Here is a 12,266-nt window from a genome sequence, read left to right on the forward strand (position 1 = left end):
CACTTTGGGTGAGAGAGTATTTTCAACTTCTTAAACGATATCGTCAGGTAGTATTATGTTTCAAAAAATCAGATTGCTGATTTAATTCTCAGTAATTCGAAAGTAAATGTTGAGAGATTAATGTAGGAGGGTTGGTATTTTTGGGAAACTCAGAATTTGCCATTTTTAAGTTTGTCTTTTCATAAACTTCATACTCAATACTAGTGATGGTTATCTTATTGGAAATAATTTATTCCATTAAAGTTGTTAATTGTTAATAAATTAAAGTTCCGATGATGATAAGTTACAGGAATTAATTTGTAAAAAAATATGGAAAACCTATATAAGTCTTATCTTGAGATGTAGTAACAAAATGTTATTATATAATTATCTATTTATTAACCTAATAAGAATAAATTATTAAGTAATACTATTAGATGTAAAAGTATTGAACATGTTTTTCATTTTTGGATGAAAGTTACAAATTTATTTAATTTTTGCGAACATGTTGTTCCATTCCTAATTGACTATATGTAGTGAAAACGTATCAAAACTGTAATCATATCAGTTGTTTTAGAAACTAGAAAACAATCAGATATGATTTTCTTGATAGAAGTCAAAAAAGCAAACTATTTAGAATTACATAAGCAGAAACACGCTGGGGGAAATGAGAGATAGAACAAGGTGGAAAGATCACTTTTTCAGCCAAAAAACAAGAAACGACAACACTTTTGCAATCTAGTGGTCAGAGCTTACCTTACTGGTCCACTGAGCACCCTTAATATTCTCAATGAGTTTGAGCAGTTGTTCTTAAGGCCGTAATTTCCTATTTTGTTACAAATCTCATTTTGTTAAAACTATGGAGTATAATGGTTAATAATGGAGTATAAATCATACTACTGTAATATACTAACACATTTGTTTATTTAGTATATGGAAAATTCGAGACATATAGTTATAATGGTCCCAATAGAATTCTCCTCTATGGTTTCCGAAGTTGTATCTTGCTCCGATTTTGAAACTGTCAAACAAAATAATGTTGGTAAAGAATGGCCTTTGAAAATAAAAATTTGTGTGTTTTCAATTTTTGAGTTTAAAGAAAACCTGTTTTATTTTAACTAAAAGTAGACTAACAATACTTAAATAAAATTATAGTAATTCAAAGAAGAAGAAAATACCTTCAGTCTTCTCCTTTATGCATCGCACTGTGGCAGGCCGTCCTCTGTGTATTGTAGTTTTCCATTTATCTCAAAAGGTACCCAAAAACTGGCTTTACACTTGGTAATCTTAGTCGCCTACGAACAAAAACGCATGCCTTCATTAAACTGAATAATTGCACTATTCATTTTATTATTTTACCACCACCAATGTTCAAAAGTGGTGGTTTATTGAAATAAGGTACTTATTCAAATTCCTTTTTAAGGGGGGTTATATTTAATTTGAAATGGAACTATTGGTGTAGTTTTCATCTTATTTTATCTTACCTGTGGTTTACAAAGGGCAGGATCTGTTATACATTTAGTTTTGTACACAACAGTGGCTTGCACGTTATATCTGATTCCATTAACAATCTGAAAATCAACAAAAAGATTACCTTTAACAGGACATTTTGTTTTAACTTCATAAAAATTCTACTGCCTATCACAGTTTTTGACATCTAATAACTTTCACTTCAATAATGTTCATAAGTGTATCCCTACTCTACTGCTTCTGATGTTCTGATGTTTGCGTAAATACTCTCTTCTCGTGAGAGACGTTCGTGTTCACCTAAATTGAGCAATGAGAGTGATAATGTAATGAGTATCACCTCCTGATACTCAGCAATATTGTGCCTCGTAAGGCAGAAGCACACATGATGAGAATGTTATAAATCTTTTTTGATAACAAAGTTCCCTTCTAGCAAAATCTTAAAAGCTTTGGTTGATAAAAGGTGTTGTAAACTAAAATGAGGATAGGCCCAAGATTAATCCAGGGGTTGTGTCAGAAGTTGAATGACTCCCGTCAATTGATGTTCCTTGCTAAACATCATTAAAAATACCTACTAAAAACAAAACAAAATTTTATTTTGTTGTAAAGGAAATTATGAATAAATACTATTGTTCGGTGATAGGATTGCAAAGTTATTCATTTCAGCAAATTTTATGTATCACCGTACACCAATGAATACAAAGGTTTGTATTCATTGCTGTACACTCTGTCACGAAATGACTGACCTGTTTCTTGACTTTCACATCCTTTAAAATGATCTTAGTTGTGTAGCCAGGTTGGGGGATCACTTCTTCTTCAAGGCTTTTTTTCAGCATTTTCTTCGCTTGTTTGACATTTTCAATGTCACTGGGATTGGTTGGTTTCTCTCCACCAAAGCGAACACCACACACGACCTGGAAATATTGATAATTTGAATGCTTAACGTAATCCGGTAATTTATTGTCCTATTTCAATTGAAATCTACCTATTTAATTAGTTTAAGCATTGTTTTTGTTAAAATTAGCTAATATAACGGCGCATTCTTAAAAACCTGTCGTTATCTGTCCGTCTGTCTGTCTGACGTCCGTGCGATAACTCTTTATAGAAACGGTCCTAGAGACTTGAAACTGTGTGCATATGTTCCGCTTCATCAAAGAAAGAATTCTACAGTAGGGGCCACCAAAGAGTGCAGTTGGGGGAGGAGCCTATTTGGAGCGTGACCTTGGAGCAGCCAATGAGGACTGAGCGACGTTGCCAAACTTGTTCCCCGCTGTAACCGCAGCGCTCCGTACCGAGCGTAGCAACGTCGCACGGACCTGTCCATTCTATTGGTCCCCGCCAACCGCACTTCTTCGTGGTCCCTACTGTAGTGGTTTTGGAGGCACAGGGTTAGAATGAAAGGTAGAAATAGAATTATAGCAAATTGAATTGTTCTCATGAGTAACCTTGATGTTAACGAGAAAATAGCAGAAGAAGTAGATTTATAAAGAAACTGTATACAATCATACACATATATTCTATCATATGACATAGTAACACGTGCTATGAAGTTACTTTGTTGGATTACGTTTTGTAAGGTCCTTCGATACTCCGTTACACCGGTTTATTTTTACTGGAGAATATATTTTACACTGAGTGCTAGCACAATATGGAATACACAAGTTATACTCACAATTATTCTACATTCATAATTATTATTTTATTGTAAAAATAATAATTGAAACATGAATTCTAAAATGTTCAGAAGACATTTCCCCAAAGTTTAGATTCGTACACGGTTTTTCCTTTGGAAGTCCTTTATCTAAACTGTGGATATTTATATCCACACAAAATTCTCATTTTCTCGATGGAGCCTTCTATACATATCATGGGTAACTCAAATAGTCTAACTAGATTATATTTCCAAACGTGCTGACCGTTCGTTGGAAAATGTCAAAAACGTCATTAAAATCCAAGAAGAGCCTATACAATACTTTGAATTTACTAAAAACCCTATTTGAAACCACTTACCTCAAGGGTTACGAGGAAGGCAACCACAAAGACGAAACAGGTCTTCATTTGAAAACGATGAACCTGACTGTAAACTGCAAACAATCAGTGTTAAATATTTGAAGGTGAAATAATCACGAGCATACTTCTTTGAATTTTATTATCATACACAACTTTTCATGTCACTTTCTCATAGCTCAAACTTGCATTGATGACCCTTTCCAATATTTTAACTACTGTTCTAATATTCTTTACATGCCCTTCCATTTACCCTGCAATATGAATGAAATTTATGAGGTTCGTGTTCAATCATATGTAATTTTGTGAAGTACAAATCAAAATTTATATTTTTGGACAGACATATATGTTTACAATTTCATGTTAGTAAAGACTCTTTACATTTTTTCTTAAGTCAAATAACTATTAAAACGGCAGATCCTCCATAACATTGACTTTGGTGCACGCATTTAAAAGAATTGTCAATCTTATTTTAGGGTAATATCCTGACTATAGGATAGTATTTTGCCTTCTTTTTTATCCAAATACATTTTATAATTTGTATAAAACTCCATTTCTTCGAATATAACTTTTTTGAAGTTAGCATAGTGGAATCTATTCAGTTTCATTTCTAAATAAACCAAGTACTAACAAAGGAATCCCAAACATTTAATCCTAAGTGAAATGAATATTGAAATAGTTCCATTGACAATGGGCATTTCTTAAATTATTGATTGACACGTTTTATTTTTATTAATAATGACCACGCTATTATTTACTTTCTCCGAATCCAACAATACACTTAAGTATAAAAATGTAGCGCTTTCTCTCAAAACACTAGTCTCTTATAACAACGCTTTCTCTCAAAACACTATTCTCTTATAACAACGCTTTCTCTATAACAATGGAAATGGGTAACGTTAAAATGTTCCTGGAGGTTTTAGTGCATGGTAGAGTTATATTCAAATTAAAAAGTTCTTGCTGTTTTTTTAACCATAGAACACTACCGTGTTTTGATATACCTTTGTTACTAATTGTGTAAATTTTACGTAGCATGTTTATTTTTGTTTTTAGGTTATGTAAAGGTTTATTTTCATGCCTGTGTATTGTGTTTGTGTATCTTCTTGCCTATTTGCTTACTTAAGGTGATGATGCGTGTGTTTAAGCGTGTATGCGTGTGTGTAATGCGTGCATGTGTGACACATGGTGTTTTCCTAACCTTATCTTCATATCTACAATGCCATAGAAACACATTCTTTCCAAAAAGCCTACAAATTGTCTACTATCTAGAAGACGTCTATTTACCAAAATACAACCTAAAATAGGTTTAGTTACTTATTTTACTATACACACTTATACGTGAAATATACGTATTTTTTTTATCAAGCATTACTACCGCTGCGTAAAATTGACGCACGGCCTAAATAAAAATCAATATTGAGATAGGAAAAAGAACTACACACACCCTTACACTTCGGAGAACGAACGACCATTGATCAGTAGAAGCACTGCCCAAAGCTTAAACCGGAAGGTTGGGGTGAGAGTAGATGTGACCATAAACATGACGCATATACGTAAAATTTACGCACGGTAGTGTTCTAGGGTTAACGGAAAACGTTTTATATCTTACAACAGATAGAGTTTGAATGTCAATCCCCATGCATAAAGGGACCAAAAATAACATATTGCCAACACAAATATTTGCATGAGTTGATTATTTTCTCTATTCTTTGTTCTAATTATATCAAAATATTTCGTTTACTTGACATGTTTTACATGGCAATGTGAAAATGTATTTGTATACTAGTGGTACCGTATGTAAATACATCTTATTTAAAAAAATTGTACAAAATATATTTACATTCTTGAAGCTCTTCTCTTATTGGAAATTATCTATTAATTCAAACAAACTCTCCAATAATGTAGTTTTTTATTTTTGTGAGGCCTTTCATACTCAATGAGTACATCTTCAGACTCACACAACTGAATGAGTTGTGTGAGTCTGAAGATGTACTCATTGAGTATGAAAGGCCTCACAAAAATAAAAACTACATTATTGGAGAGTTTGTTTGAATTAATACAAAATATATTGTTTAGTTCAAATCAAAACTAAAATATCAACTAAAGGATAAAAAGATTTCGACCATTTGCCATCGTTATATGTTTACAAAAATAGAACACTACGTTTCGAGGTTTATACACTAAGAACTACTAACTCCTTTGTAATCATATTAATCTTCTTCTTTATTATTTTTGATTTTTTCTGTCATAAGAAATACTTTTCCATTCTACATAGAAATAAATAAAAACATTTTTCATATTTATCAATTTTTGTTGTTCTCTTAGGACAAGAAGCTTAGAGAATTGCACATAGATAAGGACCTTTGCGCTGCTTCCGGAGTGACAGGAAGAAGGAATATTCTGGATGGACAAGGTTGGGGGTAGGGGCCGCCTCCTGTCAAGATTCATGAGGAAAAGTTTAGTGCACTAATCTCAAGTCCCCTCGGAAGAGTGAGAAGCCAGCTCTGAACCAGCCTCTCCAGTCAAAGCAGGCAGGGGGTGGCCCACCATTATGTCTGAGCTGGCAAGAACCTTTGACTCTTAGGGAACAAACCCACCAACTCCAACAGTCATCTCCCGCAGTAGACTAGACCTATCGAATTATCCTTGCGCTCCAGAATCTTGAAATTTGCTGTTAGTGATGTGCCGCTCCTGGACATCCATAAGGTTGCCCAGATTTAAGTGACACATCGGTTTTTGCTGTAGGCTACCCAGTGTGAGTTCAACTGGAAGGTATAAACCAGCCAGAAGTGAACCCTCCTGGAGATATTTATCAATCTATCCTAGTGTTAATTTATTTAATAACTTACTTATAAATTTCCCATAGTATTTCCAAATAAATTTGATTAGTAATAAGTACAAACAATTAACGTCAAATTTCAATACAGTCTGTAACCTGTAAATGTACTTGATCTACTCAAATTCCATTACAAATAGTCAACAGAACGTCAATATGTAGATAGTGCAGATTGCAGTTTACAAACAAGACGTAATTAATTATGAACAGCTGAGTCATTACTTACCAAGTTGTCGACTAATAAAAACGTGTAGCGAGATGGAAAAAGATGTTAATATATACCTTTCAAGATATCAGGTGGTGAAACAGCTGTTTCTAATCTAGAAATCTACAGAATTCATCAGCTGATCAAATAAAACATTCCTAGCCAATCAGCGATCCACTGTGTCAGCAATTTTGCAATATTTAAGTTATAGCATGAAGCCATGGTCTTTGACTTTAAAAGTAAATAGATCTTGCCTCCAAGTAGTGACTTTAGTTCCGTGCCACAGGTTCTGTCCTATGCCGCTAGATATCGCTAGTTTACTACACATTTTTGTGTAGAGTCGTAATCCATTATGATCTTATTAATGTCGATGAGTTCGTTTTTATCAATCAAATTTACATTTTTGGATATTTCTATAAACTATTTCAGTTTACTCAATATAACACATTAATACGTTTCTGCGATAAATTTGTAATCACCGTGTCTTTTGTTTGTCGCTAGATAACGCGCAATCACAATGTTTCAAGTGGCAACATATTTTAGCACTGGATGGAATATTTTCACGTGGACTTATTTTTATCCTTATCACTTATATTATCCTAAAGTGATCAGTATATATAGACTGTAAGCATCATAACAGGAAAACTGGTACCAAACAACGTGTAATACGCTGAAATTATCTCGGAGTATTGCTTACTCTAAGATGTTACTGAATAGCCCGAGACATAAAACGAAATGTCTAGGCTGGCTTCAACCCTCTGCGCTCGTGAGTGTGGGTGTGCGTGGCGACTATAATTGGTCGCCACGCACACCCACATATAATAATTACCATCACATATATAATTTCTACCATATATATTTTCTTATGGCTAGAAGGCCCACCGTACCATGACAGGTTTTCCTGGATTTTCCCTAAATCGTTGACTGAATCCTTCATTTTGAAACCCCTCTGTATCAAATGTAATAGGAACAGCCAACGAGAACGAAAAAATAACCTACATCTCTGTAACTCAAATTATTTCAGGTAAACAATTTTAAAACCGTGTATGTTTAAGACCTTGGAATCTGGTGGAGATTACAGTTTTAATCACAGCATTCATAATGTTTTCCAAACGTATTATTTTAGCACACAAATGCTCTGTTTGTGTATTATGGAACCAAAAATCCATCAAAACGTTTTCCTTAAATTTATGGATCAAAACAACAACACCTTTATTTTTATAGATGTAGAAGGACAACCATCAGTATTTATACCGGTTCGGTTTTAAGATACTTATTAATCTTAGCCACATTTTTAAACACTTTGAAACAACTCAAAGCCCTGCGTGTTTCTTTTTATCGGATAAACCAAATAGCTTGTTCGTTTAAACAGGATACTTGTTCCATTAATTTTTTATGATATTGACATTTTTATGCAAGTCGAGGGCCGCAAAAATCATCTGCGGCCTACAAATGGTTTGCGGGACTCTCGTTCTAGTCACAAGCAGCTCGTACATTTTACCCAGCAACGAATACTTAATAATAGAAATGAAGTATTTGTTGAAGGCTTTATAACTTTTAGAGAACATGAAACCAGCATTCTAATCTGACTCAGGTTTCTTTGTTATGTTTTGCCATACAGTGGTCTATGTTCAATCCTAGAGTGCAATTCAATCTAAAATTTAATTCCTACTACAACAAAAATAAAATTCACACAGTAAAGTTTAAATGTACGGTGTTCTTAAGTCACAGTTACAGCTCAAACCAGTTCTGTAAGTTTACTAACGCTCAGCCAGTAAAAAAGAAAACTGGAGAATATCATAATGAATTACTTATGGTAAGCGCCCCTATCGGAATTAATTAAAACTGTCGCTTTCTACAATACACCAACCGGTATTGAATAAAATTTTGATTTGGCCTAATAGCCTATCGTTATTAAATTAAAACTCTGCTTCGAGCTAATACCTCTACTAACATTAGATAGATGCAAATATTTAAGTTATATTTTAACATTCATTGAGCTTAAAGTATACTCCGTAGGTAAACAATGTATCACAGTTTAGTTTTACTTTATTTGTTTTGATTTTATAACTATAACAGCTGATATATATATATATTTTTTTTTTCTTTTTGCCTGTTGGCTGGCCTTTATAATCTTATAATGCGGCCACGTAGTACACTTATTATGTCTTCTTTCTAGTTATTTGCCGTATTCACTTTTTACATATGAACCTTGTGGTTTTCCGGCCAAGCTATGAACAATTAGTTAGTCTTTGCATTTTCCAATTCATGTGTTTTTTTTTTCTTCTTTTTTTGTAATTTACTATATTGCTATTAGCTTATCAGATGTTTATTTCATTTTGTTTGTTTTCTATGAAGGTTATGTAGAGTAAAATCCATACCCTAGAACCATAATTTCTAACATGTTCTGTGTAACTTTATGGTTAGTTAGGAGAAGGAAAAACTAAGAAAATCTCTTTGATTGGATTATATGATAGTGATTTTGATATTTTCACTGCCACTGCATGTATTCTAAGTGTTCCACAACCTAATCAAATTTACATGGTTCTACTTACTATTTTTAAAAAATCATTAATTTCTTTATAAATTTGAGTGTCTGCTTTTCGCAGCAAATCGATTAATATAATATTCGAATTCTGTTGATTGGCTTTGTATCTTGATTGATTTACTTTCTTGTAACTAAGTTGCCTGGCATAAGAGTACTTGGGACATTCCAGCAAAACATGTTCCATTGTCTCTATCTTTGCCATTGTGCAGTTTAGGCATAGCGGAGTGAAGTATTTTTTTATTCTGTATAGACATGAATTTACATTGCCATGACCAAGCCTCAATCTACTGATATTAATGATTTCCCACCTGCTAAAATTACATGATATATAGTAAAACACAAAACTCAAGTTTTGTAATTTTTCGGAATGACGAGTCCGTCTGCGATCCGTGGGGGTTGACACATATAATACGGACCTCAATTCCCGCTCTTCGAGCAAGAGAGACAGCGAGCCATAAACATGAACGCCTGTTAGTCATCTTTTTGAACGGCTAATTTGTAGTTTTTGAATCTTCTGCACAGCTGTTCCTTCAAAATTGTAAGAACAGGAGAGGTCTTAGTTTTGTAAGTAACACAAGACTGAGGGGTGGTAAAGGGTTGATGTATTTGTAAATATGTTTCATTGATTCTGTAATTATTTCAATATGTCAATTCAATATATATTTTTTTCCTGCACTTTGTTGATGGATAGTAAAATGAAATAAAGATGGATAATTTCTAGGTTCACACAAGCTAAATTATAAATCTAGTCGTCTTTTTGTAACAAAGTTTAATTAAAATTAACTATTAACTACCTCTGGACACGTTGTCAACCACAGCTAAGTTAATGGAATTACAATTTGATCAAATATACCTTATTACGGCAGATTTCATAGAAATATTGTAATCACCTTCATGACGGCGTATCTGGGAAGTGCTTTCTATTTTTTTCTACTCCTCAGAACCCAAAATACTCAAATTCCAAAATGATATCACAAAAATAGGTTAATTCTCTTTGTATATGGCTTTATACATTTATAAATTTACCGGGATACGGTTCATTTCTTCAGATAAGTATAAACTATAAATATGTACTGTAAATGTGAAATAAAGAGAAATAAATTGAGGATTTCTCTCACTCCAAGGACAAATACTTAAACTAATAGACTATAAAAACTAATAATAGATATACAAATTTAAAAGCCATAACAAATGGTTAAGTGACTGCAACTACAACTGCAGACATAATGAGGGATGAAAATAACCATTACTTCATGTAAGTTCAATAAATTCAACAAGATAAATCCACAAGGAACGAGATAAATGCAAACAGAAACAAAATTATTATAACAAGAAAACAAGAACGACAAATGCTGCAGAACACGCGTATAAATTCCGTACACACTTCGGGCACCAGCGAATCTGAGGGATGCTGTCGCAGAAAAAGTCACACTCAGAGGCCATACGATTTTCCAAGGCGAATGAACCTCGCTAGAGGACTGTGGAAGTCGAAGTTCGTTGTGTGGTGTCTGCGACTTAGCAGGCCTCGGGATGTGGTGTTGGATGGAATCCTGAAATTTATGTTAGCTAGGAGTCCGACCAATAATGATCTTCAGCAGAAGTATGACATCATCAGCCACATCACGACGCAAGGCTTGCCATTCCCTTGGGATGAAAGATTCAGTTCACTGGACAAGATTCCTACTGGGACCTCCAGGAAGTCTCCGTCTGATACTACTACATAGTTTTGTTTTAATATTTTGCATCATAAATTAAAAATAAGTTCCTAGTAATTTGAGAGCTTGGAATATCTTAGGTATTAGGGTGAGAAGCTTCCTGTTTAATCTTAGTCAATGAATAACGTATATATTACCTTAAATTAAATGCCAGTACCTGAATCCACCCGAAGCAATGGTATAAGTAGATGCCAAGAACTCTAGTCTAAAGCAGCATCAGTGTAATTACTACGGTCAATGGACCGTAGTTTTATAGCTCGTAATAACGTCATAATACAATGCTGGCAGAGATAATAACAACTCGGTTCTGGTAGAAGTACCGTTCGAAACATCAGTTTAATGCGATGCCTGTATTGATGACAACCTGAAACAACGGCCATAGGCATACTTAGGATAATCTAATGGGGGGGGGAGTTACTACTGAATATTTTCCATAGGCATACCTCCAGTCAAGTTGGGTTACAGAGTAGTGCCCCCTCCCCACTCTTACCAACAATATATTAAACGCTAATAATATTTAAAAAGTTTGACAGCCGTCTGAGAGCATTATTATTATTGTTTTTATGCTCTACAAAAACGGCTATAACATAAACGAAAATGTACCCTTTTGGAGACCGCCAGATAGTACAAAAGAATTTCAAGAAAATTACGCTGTATTAATAATAACAAAGGTTCGGGCAAAATGGCTATAACTTAAGGACTAAAAGACGCATTCTCCACTTTATGTCTAGAATTTATACATTCTAATATGAGCTTCCAGAATACATATCTTTTACACACACACACACACACACACACACACACACACACACACACACACACACACACACACACACACACACACACACACACACACACACACACACACACACACACACACACACACACATTTATTTATTTATTTTTGTTTTTATTGTTTGAATCCTCAATCTCTTTCTCTTTATTTCACATTTATAGTACATATTTATAGTTTATATTTGTCTGAAGAAATTAACCATATACCGGTAAATTTATAAATGTTAAAGCCATACATACAAAGAAGGTGATTCTATGAAATTTGCCGTAATAATGTAAATTTTATCAACTTGTAATTCTATTAACCTAGCTGTGGTTGACAACGTGCTCAGAGCTAGTGAATAGAGTGTTATTTTTATATTCAACTTTGTTACAAAAATTCGACTAGGTTTCCAACGTTTTTTGTTTGAACCTGGTCATTTTTCCTCTCCGTTTAATGTAACCATTTTATCCATCAACAAAGTGCAAGAATTAAAAAATATAAATTGAAGTGATATATTGAATACATTGAAATAATTACAGAATCAATGAAACATATTTACAAAAACATCAACTCTCCGCCACCCCTCAGTCTTGTGTTACTTACAAAACTAAGACGTCTCCTGGACATACAATTTTGAAGGGACAGCTGTGCAGAAGATTCAAAAACCATAGATTTGTCTGGGAAGATGTTCGGCAACTAGGGCAGCACTGCATAATACGGAATTGACTTTC

The 12,266-nt window shown here is 33.8% G+C and overlaps 1 protein-coding gene across 3 annotated transcripts; it reads right to left on the reverse strand.

Annotated features, from left to right (window-relative positions):
• Window positions 1–884: 884 nt before the first annotated feature.
• On the reverse strand, window positions 885–10,996 carry LOC124367580. Of its 3 annotated transcripts, none has more exons than XM_046824531.1 (6): window positions 10,915–10,996; window positions 3,457–3,530; window positions 2,193–2,360; window positions 1,464–1,550; window positions 1,158–1,274; window positions 885–1,000 (listed from the first exon to the last, which is right to left on the reverse strand). In XM_046824531.1, the coding sequence occupies exons 2-5, from the start codon at window positions 3,502–3,504 to the stop codon at window positions 1,173–1,175; spliced, it is 405 nt and encodes a 134-aa protein (XP_046680487.1). In that variant the 5' UTR covers window positions 3,505–3,530; window positions 10,915–10,996; the 3' UTR covers window positions 885–1,000; window positions 1,158–1,172. The 3 variants fall into 3 exon arrangements, with proteins under 3 accessions (XP_046680487.1, XP_046680486.1, XP_046680488.1); XM_046824530.1 differs by having other exon boundaries at window positions 10,895–10,978; XM_046824532.1 differs by lacking the exon at window positions 10,915–10,996 and adding an exon at window positions 6,303–6,435.
• Between the last annotated feature and the right edge of the window lie 1,270 nt (window positions 10,997–12,266).

Source organism: Homalodisca vitripennis, chromosome 8 (genome assembly GCF_021130785.1).
Source record: "Homalodisca vitripennis isolate AUS2020 chromosome 8, UT_GWSS_2.1, whole genome shotgun sequence".
Lineage (NCBI taxonomy): Eukaryota > Metazoa > Arthropoda > Insecta > Hemiptera > Cicadellidae > Homalodisca > Homalodisca vitripennis.

What these genes read in the sequence shown, in the direction of transcription:
- LOC124367580 (XM_046824531.1), bottom strand. Translation starts at nt 3,504, where the DNA reads ATGAAGACCTGTTTCGTCTTTGTGGTTGCCTTCCTCGTAACCCTTGAG. An exon ending in CCTTCCTCGTAACCCTTGAG is followed by an intron (nt 2,361 to 3,456) that starts GTAAGTGGTTTC and finishes CAATATTTCCAG; the next exon opens with GTCGTGTGTGGTGTTCGCTT. An exon ending in ATGTGAAAGTCAAGAAACAG is followed by an intron (nt 1,551 to 2,192) that starts GTCAGTCATTTC and finishes GTTGATTTTCAG; the next exon opens with ATTGTTAATGGAATCAGATA.